The 24,496-nt window shown below is 61.3% G+C and overlaps 1 protein-coding gene across 1 annotated transcript in view; it reads left to right on the top strand.

Moving 5' to 3' along the window:
• Positions 1-14: 14 nt before the first annotated feature.
• RXRA (retinoid X receptor alpha) overlaps positions 15-24,496 on the top strand; it is a 111,514-nt gene continuing 87,032 nt past the window's right edge. Inside the window, exon 1 of the mRNA XM_085325268.1 lies at positions 15-297. Coding sequence (XP_085181394.1) covers positions 270-297 — 28 coding nt within the window. The 5' untranslated portion in view covers positions 15-269. The remainder of the gene's footprint in view (positions 298-24,496) is intronic.

The following is a 24,496-nucleotide window of genomic DNA, read 5'->3' as shown; positions in this document are numbered from 1 at the left end:
GGCTCGGCGCGGCTCGGCGCGGCGCGGAGCCGACACAAGTGCCGGAGTTACGTTGTTGGGAGTTTGCAACAACTCGCGCTCGGCCGCGCTGCCTGCGCCGCCGCGGAGCCCGCCGATGCGCGGCTGAACTTTTTTTTTGCCTCCCTTCCCCCCCTCCCTCTCCCTCTTTCGCTTTGATTTCTCTCTCCTCCCCTGTGCGCGCCGTGTGTGTGTGTTTTTCGCCTCCGCCGCTCTTCACCAATCCTTTTGGCATGAGTTAAACACCAGCTATGGACACCAAACACTTCCTGCCGCTGGGTGAGTTTTGTTTCGAAAAGCTGCTTAATTCCTACGGCGCGGGAGGGGGGGGATTTTTTTTTTTCTTAAAAAGAAAAAAATCGAAAAAAGAAAGACGAAGCGTCCGAGCTGCCCCTTCCTCCCTTCCAGGCGGCCGAGCCGGCGGCCGGGGAGGGGGCGGCCGCGGCCGGGGGATGCGCTGCGCCCCTGCCCCCGCCGAGGGCGGCTCGGTGTCAGCGCCGGGGCACCGCTGGGAGAGTGCCGCGCGGGCCTGCCCTAGCTGCCCCCCTGCGCGCTTCGTTATTTCTTATTTATTTCGATTTTTTTTYCCTCTCCTTTTCTTTTTCGCCGCGGGCGGACGGGGCGCTGCGGGGCCGAGGGCGGCGCGGCCCCCGGTGGAGGGCGAGCGGGACCGGGCCGAGCCGGGCCGGGCCGGGCGTGCGGCCGCTGGTGGAGGCAGCGGGAGAAGGAGCGCAGCGACGCCGGCGCAAGCGGCATTTTCAAACGAGGCACCGGGAAAGGGGCCCCGCTGCCCGGGCTCGGTGCCGCCGCGGCGCTCGGCGCCCGCGGAGCCGGCCGTGTCGCTTCCCTCGCTGTCCCCTCTCGGGTTTGCTCGCTCTCGCCGCCGCCTTTTCTCCCTCTCCACCTTCCTCTGCCGGCATCTGGGGCGCGCAGCCGAGCAGAGGGAAGGGGAGCGGGCAGAGCCGCCGCCTCCTGCCCGCCGTGTCATCCCCCCTGCCGCGGCTCCCGGCGCGCCTGGAGCCTGCTGCCGGCTCGCTCCCTCTCTCTTTTTTTTTTCCTCTTTTTTTTTTTTTTTTTTTTTTTTTTTTTTTTTTTTTTTTTTTTTTTTCCTCTTTTTTTTTTTGGTTACGTTTACTATCTATTCCTAGCCGGGTTTTGCCATCGTCTCAGCGGCTGAGTCAAGTCTTGGCTTGTAAAGGCAGATGCCTCCGTGTGCCTTGGTTTCAGGAGCGATATTCCAGAGCTCGGTGTTCGGAGCGGGGTAGGGGGGAGTTTTAGCGAAGTAGCCGAGGCCGGGCGAGAGGGCAGGAGGGGGCCAATCCTGCCGCCTTCACCGCAAGGCGCGGGCGATCGGCCGGCGGTGGCACTGGCGCCGCTTCTGCCCCGAGCAGCCCCTGCACTCGGACTTCTCTTGGCTTTAAATTGGCACTCARCCTTTGGGATTCTTTTTATTTATTTATGTATTTATTAAGAATTGCAATTTATTTTGTTCCTTTCTAACAGTAAGTACAGACCCTATTGCAGCCACCCCAGTGGCCCTGCCCACTCGGAGTGTTTCCGGGACCACTCTGGCCRGGGGGCTTGGGCAGGGAAAGCCCGGCCCTGTGCTCTGCTGGGTCTCTCTGTGGGGATCTGCCATTCCCCAAAACTGTGCTAATGGTGCCCCTCATTGATATTGCTGTGAGATTAAAAAAAAAAGAAAAAAGAAAAGAAAAATGCTGCTGTGTTGACTTGTCCAAAGTTGCTGTCTAGTCTCAGTGCATTTCACCTGCAGTGTCTGCCCCCAGATTCATCCCGGTTTTAAGTCAGACTCGTTTTGGGTAGATCAAATGCAGGTGTCTGGAGTCATCAAATACCCACCCACCTCGGCAGAGAGTGCCTATCTCTTRCTGCACAAAAGTGGTTTAATCTCAGGGGGCGGCTGTCTTAAGTATTTACGTTTCCTTTGATGCTTCTTGTGGAAGAGAGTGTCCAAACCCCCAGCTGATGTGGGCAGGATCAGATCCCTACATATATCCTTGCGTTTCTTTCCAGACCTGAGCKCTCTCGGTACGCTGCGGATGCTAAATAAAACGTTGTGTTATTAGTCATGTTGACTTTGACGGGGGGGGGAGAGGGGGAACGTGTGTCACCTTGCTGCGGTCTCGGGTAAGGATTTTCACRCTGGTGCAAATGAAAAACAACTGATTTATCTGCTCATTTCTAAATGCGTGTGTGCATGTGGTGGGGAGTGCGAGGAGAGGGTGGGTTTTTGCAACATGCTGTTCAGCACCYTGGGAATGATCTGTTTAGTGGAGCATCCAGGGGAAAAACAACGCTGCTACTTCRGGACAGCACTGGCTGGGCTGGGGGGTGGGTTACAACTTAACATCACTTGCTTATTAGCAGACTCAGCTGCTTGCGGGAGCTGTTTAAAATGCACCATCCGGGTTTGTACCTGCTTTGCGTTGTGCCGCTGCAGAAATGACTCCTAAACTTTATCTGCTGGCCTTTGGTTGCTAATTGCTGGAAAAATTTTGCTTTTGTTGTAAGGTCAGCGGGTCCTTCGTGGGAGGAGGCAGGTGGAACCGGGAAGCGCGAGAAAAGCCTCGGRGATGCCACGAAGCCCTTGCCAGCGAGGTCGGCGCGGGGCCGCCGGGGCCTCGGCRCGTGGCGGGAGGCCGGCTGGTCCGATGGGCACGGTGGCCTCGCCTTGCAGAGCGCAAGCGTTTTGCCAGCCCTGTCCCGTGGCCGGGAGCTGCCGTTCGCAAGCAGAGAAGGGGAAAATAGCGAAGCTTGCGTGGTTTCCGTTTGCCTTGCGCACCAGCGGCGGCCTTAGCTGGAGAGGTAGAGCAGCCGGGGGCCACGATCCAGCTCCGTTACCGTGTGGCCCCAGCAAAATCTCAGCTCAGTTTGGCCTAAAAAGGATAACTGAGGAGGTCSCTGGCCAAGAGCTGCCCGCGGTTCGACTCAGATAACCCTGCTGATGTCATGGGTGGAAGCAGGGCCAGCTCTGGGCACTTTTAATAGTAGTATCTCATTTTCCTGCTCGTCTCCTGAGCCGGGGGCAGATGCCAGGCAGAGGCTGCCGGGAGGACGGCGCGTCCCCGTGCATCTCCGAGGCCGGGCCGCGGCTCTGCCCTGGGCTCTCCTGGCTCCGGTGAACGTCTCCAGCCTGCTCATCGGGGTCTTCTGGCGGCGAGGCCCCCTCTGCCTGCGGTCACGTCTGCCGGCGAGCGGGCTTTCCCGGCACAGCTGCGCCRCTCAGATACCGGAGCGGCCGCTGGGTGAGGCTCGTAAACACCTCGTGGTCCACCGGGCGCCTCCTGAGTAGCTKTCTGGGGCTGCAGATCTCTCTTTTACAAGGTCTTAAATGATGAGGGACATCTCRTTGGGGGTTGCGCCGTCCCTAGGCCCCTGGCAGGGGAAAACTGAGAAAACRCCATCGTGCAAATGCTCCTGAAGCTGGCAAGGCGAGGGAGAGTCCTGATCTTCTGGCYGCTGGGGTGCGGCGGCGACTGAGGGTTTCGCCAGGCCCGAGCTGGTGGTGGGCACGGGAACCGCCAAGGAAGCCGGCGTGCACGGGGAGTCGTGCTTTCACCAGGGCTCAGCGGCCATCGGAAGCCTTTTCTTGCTGCTTTTTATTCTGCTGCGCGTGCACCTCGAGGAGGTGGTGGGTGCTGGGGGAGCGAAGGGGAGCGGGCGAGCTGAGGACGTCCTCCCTCGAGGGTCAGGCCCTTGGAGGGACGAAACAGCTGATCGGTGTCCGAGGCTGCTGTCGAAGCCTGAGCTGGCTGCTTCCCTCCTGGAGCTGCGCGGCGGCCTCCACGAGGTCCGGCCGTCCTCCGCTCCCGCTGCCGGGGCGGTCGCGGCCGCTCGGGGTGCGAGGTGACAACTGGCCGTGCACGAAACCGCCGGGAACGCGGGAAAACCCAAACAAGGCAAAGGAGCCGGACAGGAGGCTGGGAGCGACCGCGCGCTCCCACCTCTGCCCTGGGCCGCCTGCGTTCGCGTCGCAGCTGGCAGCAAGGGCTGCAGGGAGAGACGTGACGAAACCCGGAGAAGGTGCCAGCCCTTGTCTGAGCATCCCGGGRAGGAAACCGGGATCCCGTGACCCGCCTCTGGAAGAGGCTCAGCAGCTCCTTGGGGCCGCTGGAGACGCGCGGGACCGCGTCCCTGGAGGAGCACGAGGCGGCGCGCAGGGTTCTGCTCTTTCTCGCTAAAGTGTAAYGCAGGGCTTGACCTCGCCCGGTTGACATATGCAAAACAAGTCGGAAAGGAATTTTTCTCTTTACCCGCATCTTGGCTGTGACAGCTGAATAAATCCTCTGAGAGTCCGTGAATTTACTCCACGTCGTCCTGCTGCGTTTGAGAGAGCGTCTGTACTTCTCGTATTTAGGGCATTTTATTTAAAAGCGAGCGGGGGAGAAAGCCGCAGAATTTTAGTTATTCATTGCAAATATTATCGTTGGCATTTTGCTCCTGTTGGAGGGGGGCGGAAAAAAAAATCGAGGGGGGGAATCAAAACATTTCACTGGAAAATACACCCTGGCTCCGTTCCACCCACATCTTGAACGTGAAAATAAATATTTATTAAGAAACGGGTTAAAAACCTTTCTGCTGGAGTATTGCTTCCTGGGAGCAGGGGTGGATTCCCGTAAGCCAGGCTCCTGCCACCCGGCTGAGGTTTTATTTATTTATTTATTATTTATTTGTTTTTGCAGGGCGGCTAAGGAAACAAAACAAGCGCTGTTGGCGGTGCTGCGGGGCAGGGCGCCTGGGCCCCGGGGGTGCTCGGGAAGCTCCCGGGGCCGCTGGCAGCCCAGGGCGAAGGGTCGGCCCCGGATGGGCGCCCGGGAGCCGCGGAGCATCCTCGCCGCGGCCGTGCGGCGGCGGAGGAGCCGGGGCTCCGCCGGAGCGGAGGGACGCGGCGGGGCGGCAGGATCCGGCCCGGCAGCACCGTAATCGCTTCCGAAATGGCCCAGGTGGGCGCTCGGCCTCGGTGCGGAGCCGTCGGGGAACTGCCTGGGTGGTTTTGTTTTAATCGATTTTGTCAGGAGTTGCTGTATTTTATTGCGTTTAAAGACTAGACTCTGGAATAACTTTGAACGTTTGACACGCGCACGAAAAGCAGCTTTCTGACATTTTCCTCTTTGCTCGTCTTTTATTTTATTTCTCCCCTCTCCTCCTCCTCCTCCTCCTCCAAGAAAAGCGTGTGCCTGGAGGGAGGGCAGAGGAGGAGGGAGGAGCGGTTTTGTCTCTCCGAAGGCAGCTCAAACATCAAGGCAGCGCAAAGCAGCCGAAATAACATTGCAAATAAGAATTTAAAAAGCCCTACGGAAGGATCCCCGCGCGCGCCAGCGCCGACTGCTCCCGGATTTTCAGGCAGAAAAAAAACGTAGCCTCGGAAAACACCCCTTTGCTGACACAGAAACTGAGAACGTGTCTTTTCTGACAAGGTTTTGCTGTTAAAAATGAATAAATAGAAAAGCAAAGCACGGAAAAATCAGCGCACCGCAACAACCTGAGTTGTTCCTCCCCCTAACTCTTAGYGGGGAGCTGTCGCTTTCTGGGTCCGCTGCTCCCCACGCGCCGCTTCCGAGTYGTGCTGCCTTAGAGACCGTGGCTTAGAGTTTTAATTTAATTTTCGCCTTGCCTCACTCTGTTATTTCTTTATTTATCTTTTCGGCAAGCCTTCAGCCCGCGCTCCCAGCAGCAGGGTGGCAGGGGAGGGGGGCGCGAGGAGGCGCCGCTCCATCCGCGCGCGCACGCGTGCGTGCGGCTCGCAGACAGTCAAATTGCACCCTAGAGTTATAAAGCAATTGTCTAGCTCAGCAGCAGAATGAGCATGAAATGGTGCAGAAAGCAGCTAAATAAAATTGGGTAAGGCAGATGCATGGAAGTAATGACATCTCCATGCCGTAGTCAGGCGCGCTCGCTCCCTTTCTCGCGCACGCAGATAAACTTTTATAGCAGATCTGGCATTTATTTTCCCAGAAACTCTCCTGAAATGGAAACGTGTTTTCATTTGCTGTGAGCCCTCTCGCCTTCCTTGAAGAAAAGACAGTTCGTGGGCAAACTGGCCGTTCCTCGCAGCCCTCTCGTCCCCCGCCTTCTTCCGATTCCTCTGTCGTCTTTTCCCTTTTCTGTTTTCCGGGCTGGATTTTCGTGCTCGGTCAGACACCGCAGCGATAACCTTTGCAGCCGCGTTTCCCTCGTGCGGCGGCGCGGGGCTCGCGGGCCGCTGGGAGCGGGTGGCTCGGAGCAGTGGCGCGTCGGGCCCCATGGAGAGGGGGCTTCGAGGCGCTGTCGTGCCTCGCACTCGCTTTCGTGCTTTCCCGTCCTCCCCGCCGCCCCGGGCCGGGTGTTGTTGGCTTTAAGGATGGGACCGTGTGGGGCTTTAGGACTTGAAACCCCCTCGGTTAGTGCRAGGCTGGTAAAAAAGCCCCAAACTGGAGGCCTAGTGGGTCGATGTGTTTATACGTGGTTTATCCCTGCACGCCTGCCCTGATGCTTCTCTGCTGCTTTTCCTGCTCCCAGGCACCGTCTTGCTCCGGCTCGGATGCTGCCCTGGAGCCTTCAGCCTTCGCAAGGGCTCGTTCCTCCGTTAGCAGCGTCCCCCCGGCCCTGCTCCTGCCCCGCGACGGTCGCCGCTGGGATGCTCCGGGCCGCCCTGGACGTGGATCCTTTCCTCCCCCGCCAGCTCTAGTCTCTCTGATGCCGGGCTCTGCCCGCGGGGTCTCGCGGTAGCTGCCCCCGGCAGGCGCGGGCGCTGCTGGCGGCTCGGAGCCGCGCATCGCCCGCCGCGGGAGCGGGCTCGTCCCGGAGGGCACGCGCGGGCGCTCGCCGTCCGCTCCCCGCAGAAACGGCCTCCGGCTCCTGCCTCCGGCTCCTGCCTGCGCTCTGCTCGCGCGGAGCTGCGGCGCGTGGAGYGGGGACGTACACGCGTGCGAAAAATCAGTGTGAAGGCATAAATCAGGCCCCGAGTGAAAGGTTAAAGAAATACAGAGGAAGCGGCGCGATGCAYGAGGTAGAAAGGGGTTTCCTGTACCTCCGCGGCCGCCCAGCCTCCCTTCCTGCTCGAAGGAGCCCGCGCSGCGCAGCGGCTTTCCCCGCAGCTCGGCGGTCATCCTCTGCGCGCGCGGCGTTTGTGGGGCTCCCGGTGCTCCCCGGGGAGCAGCCCGCAGCGGAGCGGGGCCGGGGGGGCCGTGGGCGGCGGGATGCAATCGGCCCCCGCTGGAAGGCGACCCGGGTCTGCGCCCGCGGGAGCCGGGGACCCCCGTCGGGGCCGGGCCGCCGAGCGTGGCGCGGGGGGAGAGCGAAGACCCCCGGGACGACCGCCCGCGGCCCTCGATGAAGCGCTCGGGAAGGCTCAGCCGCGATCCCTGCCGGAGATAGCCTGGCCGCCGGCCAGCCGATACCTATTGTTTGTAAATGCCAGAGACTTTATCTAAACACCGGAGCAGAGCCGGGGGCGGCGAGGGCGCCCGGCCGCCGCGCGCCGAGGCTGGCGCCGCGCGGGGACCCGCTCGCTGCCCCGGGCGCTGCGGGGACCCGGGGCAAGGCAGCGCCGCGCGTCCCCCCCCGACTCTGTCTTCTCTGCTGCTTGCAACCGATCCGGTTCGAGAGGGTTTTGCCGGCGTTTCGGCTGAGAGCCGGCTGTACGTTGGGGACAGCGGCGCAGAGCCGGTCGCTGCCGCGCTCTGCAGCGGACGGAGGCGCGCGCAGGTGTCCGGGCGTTTGCAGCGGCGGCTTTAGGATCTGATTTCTTGGCTGCCCGGCAGCTCCTTCTGGTTTCACGGAGAAAGCCAGCGGATGCCGTGTGGCAGGTCGCTCCCTCTGCTTTGGGTCTCGTCTGAGAGGCAGGTTTAGCCTTTGGAAATGGGAGGCCGTGGGTCATTGCATGGATTTTTTGGCCTGGATGCCCCTTTTTCTTGTCCTTGCCCCTTCCCTGCCGTGCTCCCGTGGTGCTGGGATCGTGCATCTTTGGGTGCAGCGACTTTCCCGTGCTGCGGGAAGCAGCCGGAGAGCAGGACCCCGGCGTTGGCTGGGAATACCGCCCGCTTTGCACGCGGAGGGAGGCTGCAGCGGGCGAAGGTGAGGCCAGCGTGCGCCCTGGCTCAACGCAGCTTTGCACGTTAATGAGGCAGAAGTGGCTCTACCAAAAACAAAAACAAAAAATCAAAATACTCCCCCCCAAACCAGCGCATTGGTCTGTCTCTGTAATTACCAGCGTGGAAATYGTGGGCACATCGGGATTTGAAAGCAGGCGATCAATCCCCACCGCTTTTTCCCCGTATCCGAGGGGGAGGAAAGGAGCCTCCCGTCGGAGCGGACCCCGCGCGCGGCAGCCTGCCGTGGGCCGGGCCAGCGCCGCCGGGGTCGGCGGCTCCGTCCGCATCGGTTTCATCGAGCGGGTTCGAGATCCTCTAAGTTTAACCGAGGGCCGAGAGTGACCCGCGGYGATTTGCAGACTTCAGTATTAAGGCAATAACGCGGCTGGGCTGGGCGAGAGGGAGCTTGTAGTTAACGTCCGTGAACGGTGGGGAAATACTTGGCAGCGCAGCTCGGAACGGGGCTGGAATCTTTTCCAAGTCTTCAGTGTCTGTTTTGTTGCAAAAAGGTGAAATCCAGAACGTACCTTAAAAGAGTGTTAGGGAAGAAAAAAAAAAAAAAAAAAAAAAAAAAAAGACTTTCCATCCCCGTTCTTGGCCCCGTCGGTAGCTGGGGAAGAGGAATGTTATAAGGAGCTATTCATCACTGCAATTATTTTATTAGGAGTACACAGTGTGCTTGGGAGCTGGAAGAGACGGCGCTTTGGGATGTTTTCAGCATTATAAATACCGGTCGATGACATCAGCCCGCTTTCAGAAAACGGTACGCGTAGCCCCGGAGAGCGGCGGCCCGGCCCGGCTTCTCGGTGGCACCGAGGAGGGGAGAAGGCAGCCGGCGCCGGCGCGCGTTACGGCGGAGGGGCAGCCCCGCTCGCCGGGCGAGGGCCGGGGCGGGAGGGAGGGAGGGCGCCCGGCGGACTTTCCGCGGGGGGCGCCGGGAGAGCCGAACCGGGCGCCCTTTAGCCGCCCGGCGGCCGTCCGCCCTGGGAAGCGGAGCTGCCGGAGGTGCCCTGCCCGGCCCGGGCTGCGCTCGCCCGCTTCGCCCGTCCCTGCCCCTTCGCTCCGGCGAGCTGCGCGCCTGGCCGGGCGGCATCCGTGTGCGGGCGGGGGCCGTGCCGCGAGCTGAAAGCACCGGCCGGAGCCTCGGCTGCTGCCTTCTGGTTTTTGGCTCCTGCTTTTTGCCTCCCACTTAGTGCGCTTGCGTATCTGGGGGATGTTATTCCAACATCTTTACCCTTATTCCTTCAGCCTCTTCCCTTCTTTTTTCTTTTTGCAATATTTTTGCAAGTCTTTTTTTTTTTTTTTTGCAATTTTTGGCAATTTTTTTTGCATTTTTTCTTTGCTTTTATTCCTCTCCCCCCCGATAAGGCCACATCTGAGGTTTATTTTTTTGCGTTTCCCTCCCGCGTGGGCACTCGCGAGGCTCTCTTGCCCGGGGTGGGCGCCCCGTGGGGCTGCCCGGACCAGCCCCGGGCAGCCGTGGGGCGACGCGGCGGGTTTCAGGCTCGTCCCGAGAGCCAAGTCGAGCGGCTGGCCGTGCCCCTCCGCTGGCGAGTTTTTGGAGGTGCCTTAGCTCGGACGAGGGGGGCTGGCCCCGTCGCCGAGCCGCGGGAAGGGATTTTGGGGTGAGAGCCCTTATTCCGTTATATTCTGTTTGCCCGGCTCTGGAGGCGTGCCCAGATCTCGCCGATTTTGTGCGTGTGGAGTATGATTTATTAAGATTCAGATTTTTTTTTTTCCTTTCTGTTTTAATTTTACTTCCTCCAACTGACAGGCTAGTTGAACAAACTTCTTTTGGATGATTTCCTCTATAGTTTTAAAGCCCCCAAATTAATAATAATTAAAAAAAAAAAAGTTGCAGCATGGTTGACAGTTAAAAAAGCGCAGTCTGCAGTTATAACCAACACTGATTACCGTAGTGGGGAGAGCTTAGAGGGAGGAAGAGCGACGGGATTCGGTTTCGGGTACCCGGAGCCTGTGGCCGCCCTGCTGCCGGCGCTGCGGCGTGGGCTCGGCCTTACGTGTGCGAGTGGGACGTCAAAACGAAAAGCTCTGCCGCTCTGAAGCGTTGCTCTCCGCTGCTCGCTGGGATCTCTTCTGCAGCAATCAGGAAGAGAAGGGGGGAAAAGAACCCCAAAGCCACGCGAGAAATGCTGGAAACGGTGATTGCAAGCCGCCAAAGCGGGCGGACGAGGGCAGAGCACCTGTGGCTGCTTTCGCCCTTGCTCTGCCCTGCTCTCCTGTTTGAAGGAGCTGGATTTCACAACGATGCTCCCGCTTGCGAAACGGGGGGGTGGGAGTTTGGCCCGGGCGTTTTCTGGGGCTCGGCCCGTGGTGACTCGGTGCTGGAAAGCGCCTCTCCGGCGGCGGGAGCGATGCAGAAGGGGCCCGCAAGCAGACTGAGATGCAGGAAAGCTTCCTTCGCCCGCCGTCCAGGCCGCGAGAGCGCGGCGCGGAGGGAGGGGGAGATTTCCCCGGGGGGGCCGCAGCAGCGAGACGCCTCTCTGCCTTCCGCGAAGCGGCGCGGGAGAAGACGCGTGCCTAATCCTGCAAGAGAGGAACGGGAGAGCATCGCTGCGTGCCGCAACGCTCGCCCGGGGCCGGGGCCGGCCCGTGCGGGGGGGCAGGCGTGCACACATTTATTTATTTTTTCCCCTCCTCTTTTTATCTTTGGGAAGCCTGGGAAGGGGGGGGAAGCAGCGGGGGGCGAGGAAGGATGCCTTGTCCCCGGGGCGAGGATCCGAGGGGCTGCTGCCACCTTCAGCCGCCGGCCCAGCCGAGACCCTCTGGTTCGCGGTTCACTTTATTGCCGTTGCAGTTGACGATTTCTTTTCCAGCAGACTGTCTCGTGGCTCGATTTAAATCAAAGGCAGCAAGAGCGGAGGCAGCGGCGGCGGTGCGAAGCCGGGGCCGCGGCGGGCTGCGAGGCGAGAGCYCGGCGGTGCCCCGGGCGCTGCCGCCTTCGTGGCTGCGGAGGAGAAATAAAGACGCAGATAAAGTGCTGCGGGGAAACGCYTGCAGATTGCTTTTCCTGGAATTAGGGGGATGATTTAATTTTTTTTCCCCCTTGTTTGAAAAACAGAAAAAGAAGGAAAATAACGTGCCCCCAGGAGCCTGTGCCGGCCCCGCCTGGGGCCTTCTGGCCAGCGCCGGCTCCCGCGGTTCGCGTGCGGCAGCGGCGCGGCGCTCCTGAGACCCTCGGAGAAAGGGGATCGGGAAATTAGCTCACGGCTCTTGGGAGAGGCAGGAGCCAACTCGGTACCTGTAATTAAAGCGGGTGTCCAGGAACGAAGCGGCGCTGCTTGGGGTTGCGCGGGATTTACCCGAAAGATGTGAGTGGCCGTGCACCGAAAGCCGGAGGAGAGGCGCGGTTTGCCCCCCACTTCCGATGGGGAAACTGAGGCACTTTCTTTTTTTTTGTGTTTTTTTTTTTGAGGAAGGCTGTGTGCTCTTGCTAGCTGTTGCACCGGCCTCCTTCGTTCAATCTACTGTAATCCCCGGCCTCGTGCCAAGAAAACCAGGTCCCGAGGCTGCTGCTCCGGCCATCACCCGGCGTCGGGCTCCTGGCAGGACCTCGCTGCCCGCGCGCTCCCGGCGAACGGCAGATCTGCTGAGCAGACGGAAAAAAAACCCAACCCAGTAACACCAGGAAGAAATGCTGGTGTGTCCTGGGTGGATTAGCTGAGACTCCTTGTGCAGATTCCTCCGAAGGGAGGTTCTCGCGCTGGCACCCGGCCACCGGCCGGGCCCGCCGCATTTTTCCCGATTCTCTTACCGTTTGGGGACTGAACTTTTGCCTGAAAAAGATAGGTATTTTTAACTTGGTGGTGTCTGAAGCCTGTCCTGGCTTTCTGCCGGCCCGGCGCGCTCCGAGGCGAGGGCCGAATCCTGCGACCTGCACAGCCCCTGGAGGAGGAAGCGACGGAAGGGAAGGTTTGTTCYGGTGCGAAAAAAGGATAGTTGCAGGGATTTCTCCGCTTTGCCCAAAATACGTGGTCAGGCAGCGGAACGACTGCCGCTGGATGTTTCAGGGGACCGAATAGTGGTGATGGAGATGCTGAATGCGGGTGGCGAGCAAATCACGTGTTAGGCTAGTAAAAGGGGGGAAAAAAAAAGAGAAGAGAGAAATACTTCGGAGMGGCTTGAAAGCCCCGACGTGCAGGACCTCCGGGCCCGGCTACGCGCTCGCCTTGGAAGCGGCCGCCGAAGCGGGAGACGATCCCGTCTGCAGGTGCCGAATTCCCTTCCAGCGAGCGAGCCGGAGGCGGCCGCGGCGGTATTCGCGGTGCGCGCTCGGGAAGAGCCCCGCTGAATAGCGTTTCCTCGCTGCGTTTTTTTTTTTTTCYTCCCCCGTTGTCGCTCGCGCGCGCGAGTTTGTTGTTGTTGGCCGGCTCCGGCGGCCTCGGTCTCCCGCGCCGCCTTGCCCGGGGGAGCCGAGCGAGGGGCGGCCGGGGCRCTTTGCTCCCGCGAGGCTGCTCGAGCGAGCTGGCAGCGCGGGGGCGTTCCTGGAGGGCGGCTGTTGCAGGGGCGCACCGCAGTGAGGGCTTAGACGGGCAAAGTCTAGCTAATGAACTAACGGCAATTAATTAACTCCGCGGTACTTTACAAATATTAAGCAAGAGTTTCGTTGCGAGCAAGGTCTGTGCGGGCAATAACTCCACCGTTCAGACTGCCRCGCACCCACCCTCGAGGAGCGTTAACACCAGGGTGCGATGAGCCCCGGGGCCTAATCCTGCTCCTCCTGGAGCACCCAGGGCTTCGGGAATGGCCAGTTCGCATCCCAGCGCAGGCTCATCCGCTTGCCTTTTTGAGAGAGGCAAACCAAGACCCGTGGACTTCAAAGCCTGAGCATCTCTCGAGTCTTCCCCTGTCCGTCTGCCTGCTCAGTCCCGGCTTAGCTTTTTTTTTGGGGGGTGAGACCTCCTTAGTTTTTTATGTTCTTGGAAAATACCTCCCACGCAGGTGATCTGGCATCTGCTGGCTTTTCCCCTTTGTCCCCAGAAGGAGCAGCCTCTGAGAAGCGACTGTGGTGTGCTCAGCACGGCCGAGGTTTTGCAGAGAAGGGGGCCCTGTGCGAGGGGTTGGGCTCCTGCTCTTTGCTGGTAATAGAGGTGGGCAGCAGTGTTTATGCAGGTACATTTATTTTTAAATCCCCCTGGAGCAAACGGTTTGGCTTAGGTGGTTAGTGTTTGTTTATTTATTTACTTATTTTGATGGCTGGAGAAGTTTGTAGAAATGCTTCAAATGGCAACTTGCTTCAGCTGCTGTTTGGGGAGGGCAGGTTTGAAGCTCAGAGGCCTGTTGTGCAAATGGTGCTAATTTTAGGTGTCTGATCTTAAAATAGATGAAAGGGCGAAAAAAAAAATTAGTCCTTTGCCCTTGGGCTGAGGGAAAATAGTCTGCCGACGCTGGCTGACCACCTGCGAGGTGGCCCCAAGGAAGAGGCACCACTGAAGCCAGCCAAAGTCAACATAGGAGAAGGTTAGAGAAGCTGCTCACCGCTGGCAGCTCCTGCTGCGGAGACGGGCCACCGCCAAAAGCTGTGTGGGAGCAGAGCAGAAATTACCCCCGCTGGGTGAATGGCACCCAGCCTTGGTGGAGCACCCATAGCCACGTGGACCTCAGGGTGGCTGGAGTAATTGGCCGCCTGCTGGAAGCAGGCTGAGGACCGAGGGGCTCTCGGGGATGCTTGTGAGCATCGTGGAGCCTTTCCCCCCACCCTGGGTTGCTCCAGGGGGTCCCACCGGCCGTGGCAGCTGGGGCAGCGTCGYGGCAGGTGGAAGGAGGAAGCGTTTGGAGGAGCCTGGGGCCTGCGGATGCTGGCTGCGAGCGCCTTCGTAAAGCTCAAGGCTTTCTCGCGATGCGCCGGCTCCTCGCAGGCTGGAAACGATTTTGCGGAGGGCTAGTCATCCTCCGAGCAAATATTCTGGCTCTATTAAAATGCTTGGGATTTTCGAATGAATCAAAGCTGCGCTGAGCAGTGCCAAGAAAAATTCAGCAGCCTCCAAAAACATCTTTCCCCAAGGATTATTCTTTCCTTCTGCCAGAAGGACTGATGAAAATCGGTGGGTTCAGGTGCCTCAGCCCCTCGCGAGCGGACCGTCCCCGGCCGCGGTGGCTCCCRGCACCGCTCCTGCATCCGCGCGGGAGGGAGGACAGGGGACAGCCGGGGCTGCGGCGGGGAGGACCGTGGCCCCGTGCTCCGTGGCCTGGCCGCCCCGGAGGAGGCTCCGGCGGGGCCGCCGGCGAGCAGGGCGGCTCGGAAACCTCCGGTGAGCTCCGGTCAGCGCTTGCTCACCTCCTTTCTCCCTGGTGCCCGGGAAACCTCTTGCAAAGGCGTTGGGAAGCTCGGCGGCTACCGCTGCCGCCGGGGCAGCGCGCGGGGTTGCGAGGAGGCGCGCGTTCGGGTTTGGTGACCCCCGTCCCCCCTTTTTCATAGATTTATGGCTTTCAGTAGCTCGCACGCAGTAGGTCGGTGTTTGTGCTTAGAGATATTTTTCCATATGCTTCCCATGGCTTCGATCACATATTTTGCACGTGGGCTGCTTTAGTACTGTACGATAGTACGAAATCAGATCCACTTGACATAAACCAAGCGCGCCCGAGCGCGGGGAGGGCTGGGGCGGGCTGGCCGGGTGTTCCTCACCCTCCTGCCGCCGTCGCTAAGCGCGCGCAGTGCCGAGAGGGCAGGATGAGCCCCGGGCAGRGCTGGAGGAAGAGCTCTGCAGATCCAGGGTCAAATCCCGACCAGCCTTAAGGTGCTGTTTGGCTGCAGCAGGGGTAGGATTTGGGCTGGAAGGGTCAGGATTGATAGAGTAGGTGGGTGCTGGTCTTCTCCTGGAGGTGTCTTTCTCCCCTTCCTGGGAAGGGTGGGACGACGCCTCTCCGGTGGGTCTAACCCGGAGGGGGGCTTCGCCTGGGTGACTTGTGCCCAGGAGCTGGAGTTACTGAAGTCTCACCGTTTAGGAGAAGAGGAGCTGTCCAGGTGGTTGTCAGCAGTGAGGGTGGGTCTCCACCAGCTTCCCTGGCGTCCCAGGGCAGGCGGGATTTCACGATGGAGAGAGTTGGCAGGGTGCTGCCGCAGCCTGGCCGGGCGCCGGGGTCCACCGGGAGCCCGACCCCCTGCCCCGGCGCCCGCTCCTGGGCTCCCCTCTGAGCCTGCCCGGGGCTGGCGAGGCTCAGCGCTTTGCAGAGGGTGCTGAGTGCTTTGCAGGATGGGCGCGCGGGGCCGGAAGGCGGCGGGGAAGCGGAGGGAGGGCTGGAGGCGCAGTTTAGGAAAGCCGGCCGCGTGCTCGCCGCTGCCACGGTCGCCGCTCCGAGCGATCCAGCGAACCAGCYGCGGCTGGGGGATTTGCTCCGGATCCCCAGGGGGGGATTTGCTCCGGCGAAGAGCTCGCCCGCGAAAGCAGCTGCTCGGATTCGGCCGCGCTGTCAGCCGGGCGACCTGCTGCCTCGCTGCCCCGGCCCCGCGCGGGGCTCGGAGCGCAGGGGAGGAGGGGGCAGGTACGGGGCAGAGGCTCCCCGTAAAGAGCACAGAAAAGAAGTCCTTACAAAGAGATACATTAGTTGCCCTCCGCTGTCTGAGGCGGCCTGCCGCAGCCTCTTAAAAATTGTTTGTTTTCATTTCCAGCGTTAATGCAAGGTCTAAAGTAAGAGCTGCAATTTCCAGACACTTTTGCTATTAGTGATAGGCAGGAGTTAACCATTCAAGCTTAAATTAATTGTGCTGTGTTTCGTTCCTTTTTTTTTTTTTATTGATGCATAATGTATGATGAGAAAAAGTGAAAAAATAATTAAAGTCTGAAGAGCGCTGCATGGATTCATTCATTATGAAATCTGGGTCAGCAGCCGGAGAAGGAAAACAAGGCGGGGGGGGGGGCAGCTGGAGTGGAAAAACAGGACTTTAGAAATGCTGCAGGCACCGGAGGAATTCACGAAAGGCCGTTTCGAGGCAGCCTGGGAAATCCAAAGCCGCCTCTCGCCTCCGCTCCCACCCCGCCGAGCGGGGAGCCTGCCTCCCCCCGACCCGGCTTGCGAGGGGATTCCCTCTCCCGGCTCCGCTCGCGGCTGCTTTGCAGCCCGGGAGAAGAGCCCGGGGCAGGGGGCGGCGCGGACCCTGCTCTCCCCGTGTAAAGCCGGGTCCGAGCAGCTGCCTGTTTGCAAAAGGCTCCCGGAGCAAAGAGCATCCCCGTGGCGTGGAGAGCCGGCCCGGCGCAACCGGGGGCTTCGCCCTCCTCGCCGTCGGAGGGGGCCGGGGGACCGCGCGGCGCTCGGGGCGCTGCCCCTGCACCTCTCCTTCGGCCTTGGGCAGCTCGCTCGGGTTTCGGTGAGCCCCGGGGCCTTGTCTGCGGCCGAGCTGATTGAATTGCGAACCGTGCGGCTGCAACTTGGAATCGTCCCCTTTGGCTGCAAGCGCAGACGTTTCAAACCGTGCTTTTGTCCTGATTTAGGAGAAAAATACAGGACTTTCAGAATTTGATCACAAAATGGAAATTCCCTWCTTTCCTCTTGCTCCGTCCGCAGGAAACGCAGTTGAAATTGATTGGCTGTTGCAAACGGCCGGCGTTCATCCTTGAGCAATAGTTTCATCCTAAGAGCATTTGTCTTGGAGAAATAATTTTCTGACCAAGTCAGATTAAATGCTCTTCGGAGCAAGGACTCTCCATCCGAGTACCCGCTTAAACAGACGCGATCCCGGTGGGAGCTCTTGGGCCTTCCCCTCGAGCAAATATTAATTACAAAAAAATTTTTTTTTTACGCCACTAAACCTACGCGCGAGCACAGAGGCGCCGATGGCCCCGGGGAGCCCCTTTCGTCCCGCCCGGCGTGCAGGCACGCGCGCGGTTTTATCTCGGCGGGCCGAGCGCGCCGCGGTCCCGCGCGCGGGGCCGCCCGCCGCTTCCCTCCGCCGCGGCCCCTTCCGGGCGAGCGGCGCCGCTGCCCCTTCGGCTTTCCCTGGAGGTATCTGGTTTCTCTCCTACTTCCGTAATGCGAAGGCCAATCTGATTTATTTCCAGGCCGTACCGAGGGATGCTTTGGGGTCAGGAAAGCTGGGAAGAAACGGTTAAACCGGAAAGCCGCGATGTTTTCCCACCCCGTGAACGGTGGGGGAACGCAGAACGCGTATTGAATCGGAGGGAAGTAATAACGCTTCTAATTTTCCTGTGCGATTTAATAAAAATGTAAATTGACTTCGGGGGGATGACTCACTGCGGAGGGTGGTGTCGATCAAGATTAATCGGCGGCGGCGCCGAACCAGTTGGGCTTTGTTCCTGCCCCTGCGCGGCGAGCCGGGATTCCTCGGCGGCAATCCCGGCCGGATCGGCGGCCCCGCGCCCGCCKCGACGCCGGGGTGCTGGGGGTGCTGGTGCTGGGGCAGCCCCGGGCAGGATTCGGCGCGACCCTCTGCGTTTCCCCCCCCTCCCTCCCCGCCGCGGCCCGTCCGTGCCGCGGTGGGCTGAAGTGTGCCAGGACGCCGCGCTCCGACCCCGGTTCAGCTCCGGACACTAATGGATTACAAATAACAATAATAAATTACAGGAGATGGGATAATCTACCTACTGTAATGTTATATTACCGTGACTGTTGGTTATATATTAATGCATAATTGTATTACACTGGCTACATATGCATAAAGCTCGTGCTTCGGGGCCTCCGCCAGCCTTTAACTCTCTGCGGTTCACCGAGAAGCTGCAGCGGGGGCCGGCGGCACGGGCGGCGCTGCCGCGGCGGCCGCTTGGCGTGACCGAGACCCAGTTCTGTCGAAAGTAATGAAGTGCGAGCCCTTCCCTTCAGTTATTTTTAATGCACCGAGCCCTGCTCCGGCTCTCGCGAGCRAGCCGCCGAGCGGGGACGGGGAAAACGCTCGCGAGGCTGCGAGGCTCCGCGGCTGCGGTTTCCCTCCGGCCTCGCCTGCCCTGGCGGCGCGACGGCCGGTGCCGGCGCCGAGTCGGGTTTCTCCGGCGCGTCCAGCCCCGTCCTGCGGCGGCTCCATATCGTCCGCAGCTTTGGCCGGACCCGTCGCTTTTTGGCCCTAAAAACGAAGAGCGAGASGCGGCGGCTTCGGGGTGCCGTCGGGGAGGACGGCGATGGGGGACTCGGCCCCCGCCGTCCGGCCGCGCGTTCCTGCTCGCGCKCGCCGCTCCGCTCCCGGGGCCGCGAGGCGCCGCGGCAGCGAACGCGGGCTGCTGCCAGATGGCTCGAAACGGAGCATCTGTAATGTTTGGTCAGAAGAAATCACGGCCGAATCGCTCTCGCTGATTAAACAGCCCGGCCGGCCCCCGCGCGAGCCAGCTGGACGGCCCCGGCCCCGGCCCCTCGCGGCAGGAAGGAGACGCCGGAGCCGGGTGCTCGGCCCGCGCGCGCCCGCCCGGCTCGGTGCAAAAGGCGCCGCGAAGGAGCTGCCGCCGCCTCCGTCCCTTGCTGGCGTTTCCCTCTCCCAAATCGCTCCTGCACCTGCGTCTCTGCCCTTGCAGCAGCGCCCGAAGGAGCCGCCCCGCGGGCCCGCGGGGTTTCGCTCCTGCGCGACTTCGCTCTGCCCGGCCCCGCGCGCGCCGGGGGAGAGCGGGCGCGGGGTGCCGCCGGCGGTGGGAGGACCCACCGGAGGCACGAGCGGGGACCGCTGCCCCGGCTCGCGCCCCGCGCGGGCGAGGGGGGACGCGCCGCTCCGCAGCCGCTTCTGCTTTCTGGCATCCTCCCGCAGTTTTCATGCCTGATTTGCTGCCCTGGCACTGGAAGCGGTGGCCGGATTTTTTCCAAAGTGGAAAACAGGAGGTGTCTGTGCTCTTAAACGTGCGGGATCARCTGCAGGCTGGAGGAGGTCGCGTGTACGAAACACCTTACACCGCGCGGAAGAGGCGCTGAGCGCGCGCGAGGGAGGGAGGGAGGGAGGGGGCGCCGGGTTTAGCCGAAAGAAGCTGTTTCCGGCTGCGCGAGGGGCGGAGGGTTGGGCGGGGGGGTCGCTCCCGGCTCTCGCGGAGGGTCTGGATGACGGGCTCTTGCACGGGGTGAAAATCGGCTCGGCCAGCGCCCGGCCTGGGTGATCTCCCGGCCGCCTTCCTCCCCAGGATAACCTTGGAGCTCTCCGGCGCGGCCGAGAGGAATCGTACACCTTGAGAAACGTTATCCCTTTCCTTGCCTGTACATATTTCATGAGCAGATTAAAAATTTAAGCCAAAATGAGCCCTGCCGTCAGAAGAAGCCGGCTCAGTTTCAAGTTCTGTTTAAGTATTTTTCTTTATAACGTAGCCGTGTCAATTAGAAAATGACATTGCTATTTAAAATGCTGTTCCGTAGCCCTCTTTAATTAAGGCAGCGATATAATACCAATCTGCTCTCATTAATGAATTTTTAACAATCAAAATGAGAGTTGAATGACGCACGGTCGGATTTTCAGCGCRAGCGTTTTCTCCTCGGCCGCCGCCGGCGGGTTTAGAGGAGCCGCGGCGGYGAGGGGCTGCGGGCACGGGGAGGAAGGCTGCCCTTCCTCAGGAGGGCTCGGCCCCGCCGGGCTCGATCCTGCGCGGCGAAGGAAGAGGTTGAATCATTGCGTTTTCGCTGCTCCTGAGCCGGGGTCAGGAGTGAGTGCCCCTAGGGTGCGAGTTGTGTGTTTTTGTGTGTTGACAGTGGGTCTGATTAAGAAAAACAACCCAAGAAACGTCAGCGTGAACATCCTTCAGTCTGGGCTCTCGTTGCTCATCTCCGATTTGGGCACCTTTCAGGGACGCGTTGTTTTCGGCGACGGCTGGTTGGGTTCGGTTAGCGTGCGCTCCTCCCCAACCGCTCCCGGGCTCTCCGATCCGCGGCGCAAATCCCGCGCGCGCTGGCCGCAGCAGCCCCAGCGGGCTCCCGTGCGGGGAGGTTTCCCGGAGCCCAGCAGCGAGCACGACGCAGCTGCGGTGAGAAACCTCCCGCTGCTGGGACCCGCGGTGCTGCGGCCCCTCGCCGCCCGCAAAGCCAAGCTTGCAGGGCTGGGTGCTGGCCCAGTCCGGAGCCCGAAATTGCGCCGGTGGAGGAGGCATTAGCCTAGGGTCTGGGGAGGCGGGCGGCATGGCTCGGCTCGGTTTGGCTCGGCTCAGCTCGGCGCGAGGGGCAGCTGCGCCTGGCACGTGCTTTTGCAGCCGTCGGGGCGGGTCARCGCGATGCCCGAGCCCGGCCGGCCCGCGGCGTGCGCCGGCACGTTTCCACGTTTTGGGATGTGGAGATGCTGAAGAGCATAAGAACTGCCTGGGGGCTCCTGCCGGCRTGGTCCGTGTGCTCGTGTAGCCGACATTCCCGTTTCTCCGTTGGCTTTAGAGGCGACGTGGGAAGCCGTGCAGCTGAGGATGCGTCTGCAACTCTTGACCCCTGGCAGCTGCTTTTTAGGGGGATCCTGGGGGGAAACGCTCCCGGGCGGCGGGCTCCTCTCGGGAACCGAAGCAGTGCCGGCTTCCCCGAGGTGCCGGTGCCAGCGGAAAGCTCCCTGCTTTTGTCACCTGTCCCTAACCCAGGTCGTCGGGTCRTTTCCCAGGTCGGAGAACAAGCCAGCTCATCGCTTGCAGTTGCCGCTGGGTTTGTGCCGGGGCGTGGGAATTTCCTAATCCCGGAGATTTCGGGTGGCTTCAGCATTGCTGCGGAACTTGAGGCAGCGTGAATCGACGGGGCTGGCACAAAATCCGCCCCCGTTTGCTGTCGGAGGACCCCTTCCGGCCCCAGGCGCGGTTTGGCCACGGCGCTACGAGCCTGTTGAGGCTTTTTGGACGATGCCGGCGTTGAGTGGGAAGCCGAGAGAAATCCGTTTTCTCCTTTGCTCCCATTCCGTGACAGGAAGACAACTTTCCTCGCTGGAAAGTCCCTTTCTTCCCGCTCACGCTTATCTGCTGTCAACGCGGCTCTGGCCCTGCGAGCAGCAGCGGCGCGGGAGGGTCCTCGAGGACGCGGCAGCCGAGCGGCTGCAATCCCGCGGGAGGCGGCCGGGGCCGCCGGGGCAGGGGGGCGGCTGGCCCGGGGCGGGCGGGGGTTTGCACGGCGGGGCGGAGGAGGGCGCATCCCGCACGGGGACGTTCTGGGCCCCCGCGGCACCCCGGCCGGGKGTTGCCCTCTTGCCTGGGACGACGTGCGGGGGGTTGCACCCGTGTCCTTGCTGGAGCACTGTCCGCAGCCTGGGTTTAGTCGCGTGCGTTGACGCCGGATTTGAAGGTACCAAGTCCCTGGGTGGAAAAAGCCGTGACGTCTGCCGGCCTCATCAGCTCTCCTCGTCCTCGGCGCGGGGCCGGCGGCCGGGATGTCCYGGGGAGCAGCTGCTCCGTGCGGCTTGGCCCGACGTCGCGCGCGGTGCCGGAGGCTCTCGTGTTTCAGCCCCGCTGCTGCCCCCGCACCTGCGCTCTCCCAGCTAACGACTCTGATTAAGGCACTAATTAGCGCGTCTCCGCCGCCCCGGCAGGCGCCCGTGGGAAGGAGCGCGCGGGCGGCTCGGCTGTGCCGGAKCTCGAGCGCTTCCCTGTGTAAATCGCCGGCTCAGAGAGTCGCTGAGATTTGGGGTTTTGCAACGCGGGGGGTGGCTCAGACCCTGTGTTTCAGCTGGGATCGCTGAAAGCTAGGGAAGGGGCCTGGTGAAAAGGTACCAGTTTGGGCTTGTCTGGATGAGTGGATGAATGTTAATTATGGGTGAGAAGGGAATAGCCTTATGGAGGACTTGCATGCAGCAGCTGAACTGAACGCTCCGGGGGTTTTGCAATTTGAAAGATTCTTACGTGTTTAAAAAAAGAAAAATACATTTTGTCCCTTTTCTTGCACCTCTTTGCTGTCCCGGGTGCAAAAAGCCAGGGGGCTGGCGTTGCCGGAGCAGAGGCTGGAAAAGCTCCTGCTGCCGGGGAAGCAAGTGAACACGAGTAACAGCCTTCCTGCAAAGCCAGGAGCCGCCTCATCTTAGTGGCAGAGCTGAAATTGCTGTAAATGATGCTATTTGTCTGCACAGCGCGCTCTGTGTCTGAGCAGCGTGTTCCTGCGTTGTCACGAAACACAAGATAGGATAATTAAATTGCCCTTTTCCCAGCAAAACGTTGCTGTCTCCACGCAGTGGCTCCTTAACGGGCCTGGCTGCGGCCCGTTGCTAATCGCGTGTGCCTCGCCGCCGGTGTCGGGTGTGAACTGTGCCGGGGARGAGCCGTGGGGGCGGCTAGGAGGAGCAGCGTTTGGAGAGATCTCCCCGTTCACGCCCCGGCCCCGCGCCCGGGAGCCATCCCTGCCCTTGAAGCTGCTCGCGAGCGCGGGCCGCTCGCGGTGAGGATAACCGAGATATTCTTGTGGTTAAGCATCTCAAGCGTCCATGGTCTTTAAGAAGCCCCGCAGCGCCCCGGCTGCGCGGTCCCCTTGTCCCGTTTTTGCCTGGCCTCGCTCCTCCGCGCTGCCGCTGGTCCCCCCTTGGGTGGTGCGACGCTCCCTGCCCGGCTGCCGGAGGGGTCCGGTTCCCGAAACCTCTGCGACAGGCTCGTGCGACGCTGCCGTGCAAAGACCGAACGCGTTTGCGCTGTTCGCCGCCCCTCGTCGTCTGCTCCCTTTCTCTTCCCTCCCCTCCCTCTGCGCCYGGTGCTGCACCAGGTCCCCAGATCCGTCAGCGTTACAGCTCTGACCCTGCTCGCTGGCTTCCAGGAGCCGGCTCCCGCCAGCCGCTGTCACCCCGTCGTCCCCTCCCTGCCCKCCCCGGCATATTAGCGCCACAAATCACGGGTGACGGGAGCTCGGCTGGAGCCCCCTCCGCTCCCACGCTGGCTTTTCCGAGGGCGAGGCGGTGTCGGAGGAGGGRTGGGACGTGCCGGGGTTTTGTGCCTCTCTGCAGGGGCTGCGTTTCGCTCCCAGGTTTGATCGGGGCGGGCGGCAGCCGCGGTGACGCCGCCTCCGGGCTGCGAGCGGGCGGCGCGGCCGCCCCGTCCGCCCCGGCCTTCGCTCCGCAGCGCGCTCGCGGGCGTCGTGCGGGAGCCAAGGCAATTAAATTGAATTACTCCCTCCGCGTTTGGTGGCCGACGGGTTCGCTCACGTGAGAATAAACCGGGAGCAGCGGACGTCGTAAAGGAGACGACGGCCGGCTCCCCGCGCGCGCCGGGGGCTCACCGGGCAGCATCTCGGAAAGCGAGGCGCGCCGGAGCGTCCTGCCCTCCCGCTGGGCACCGCGAGCAAAAGCAAGTGGCAAAGCAGGCGGCACRGCGCTGGCGTTTTCGGATGGGCCGGGAGGAGCCCCCGTGAGACCCCGGGCAAAGGGCTGTTCTCCACCCCTGCTCTCCCCGGTGCTGCTCCTGCTGCCGGCACCGCTGCGGCTGCGGCCGCGGCGCGTTTGCAGCGCGCAGCGGGTCGCTCTGGGTCGTCTGGTGCCTCTGGAAGGAGAGAACAGCGAAGCTGGGCCGGTGCCCTCCGCTCTGGGGCTTCCTCCGCGGCTGGGAAAATGCAGCCCAGCTCGCGTTGGGAGACCCTCCGCACGCCGCAGCCCCGCGCGGGCCGCTCGCACGATCCCGCGGCAGCCCGGCAGCGTGCAATTTGTTTTCCTTYTATTTATCCTTCCCCCGCGTTTTCTCCTCCCGAAGATGCGTTTATAGGGTTTGTTCGTGCACGGAGGGAGCTTTTGCTCAAAGCGACCTCCGGGACCCTCTGCGCGGGGCCGCGCGGGGCGGCCGGGGCTGCGGCGCGAGGCCGCCTTCCTTCTCCGCCGACCTTCGCGCCCGCTGGCGCCAGCCGAGCCCCGCTCAGACACGCGCCCGGCCTCGGGGCGGTGCGGTGCGGTGCGCGGCGCTGCCGAGCCGGCTCGGCGCCCGAGGAAGGGCCCCGCGCAAACTTCGCCTCTGCGGGCGGCGGCCCGAAGGGCTTCCCCGCCCGTTCGGGCACTCACCTGCCGCTCGCTTCTCTGCTTAAGCTGGATCTGCTTGGGGTCTGGGCTGGCACCCTTCACCCGGGCGAGTTTAACCCAGCCTGGGCTTTTGCAGCCAAAGCCGGGCGCGAACAGTAAACCTGCAGGTACCAACTTCTCGCATGCAGAAACTGAGATTTGAGTCAGGAACTGCAGAATTGGGATGTAAAGAGAGTGCAGACAAATAGCTGATAGTACCAAAGTCTGTTTTTTTTTCCTGGAAGCCTCTGGTAGGGTTTGTTGCATGATAGTTTTTCTYTTAAGGCTCTAGGTATTATTTATTTTGATAAACTGCATTATCAGTGTAGAATGGTCTCATTGAAGAGAGGCTGCTTCACACTGTGCTGCTGATATACTCGTTTTGTATGCATTGCTCAAAATGAGTCTGAAGAAAGACTTTTTTTTTTTTTTTTTTTTTTTTTTTTTAAACCGAAAAAGTTTTTTTTTTTTTTTTTTTTTTTGAAAAATAGTTACTTTTAGTAAAGATAACAAAGGAAAAAACATTATGATG

This window comes from Rhea americana, unplaced genomic scaffold (genome assembly GCF_003343005.1).
Source record: "Rhea americana isolate MKP2758 unplaced genomic scaffold, rheAme1 scaffold_97, whole genome shotgun sequence".
Classification (NCBI taxonomy): domain Eukaryota; kingdom Metazoa; phylum Chordata; class Aves; order Rheiformes; family Rheidae; genus Rhea; species Rhea americana.
This window is presented reverse-complemented; position numbering and strand designations above follow the sequence as displayed.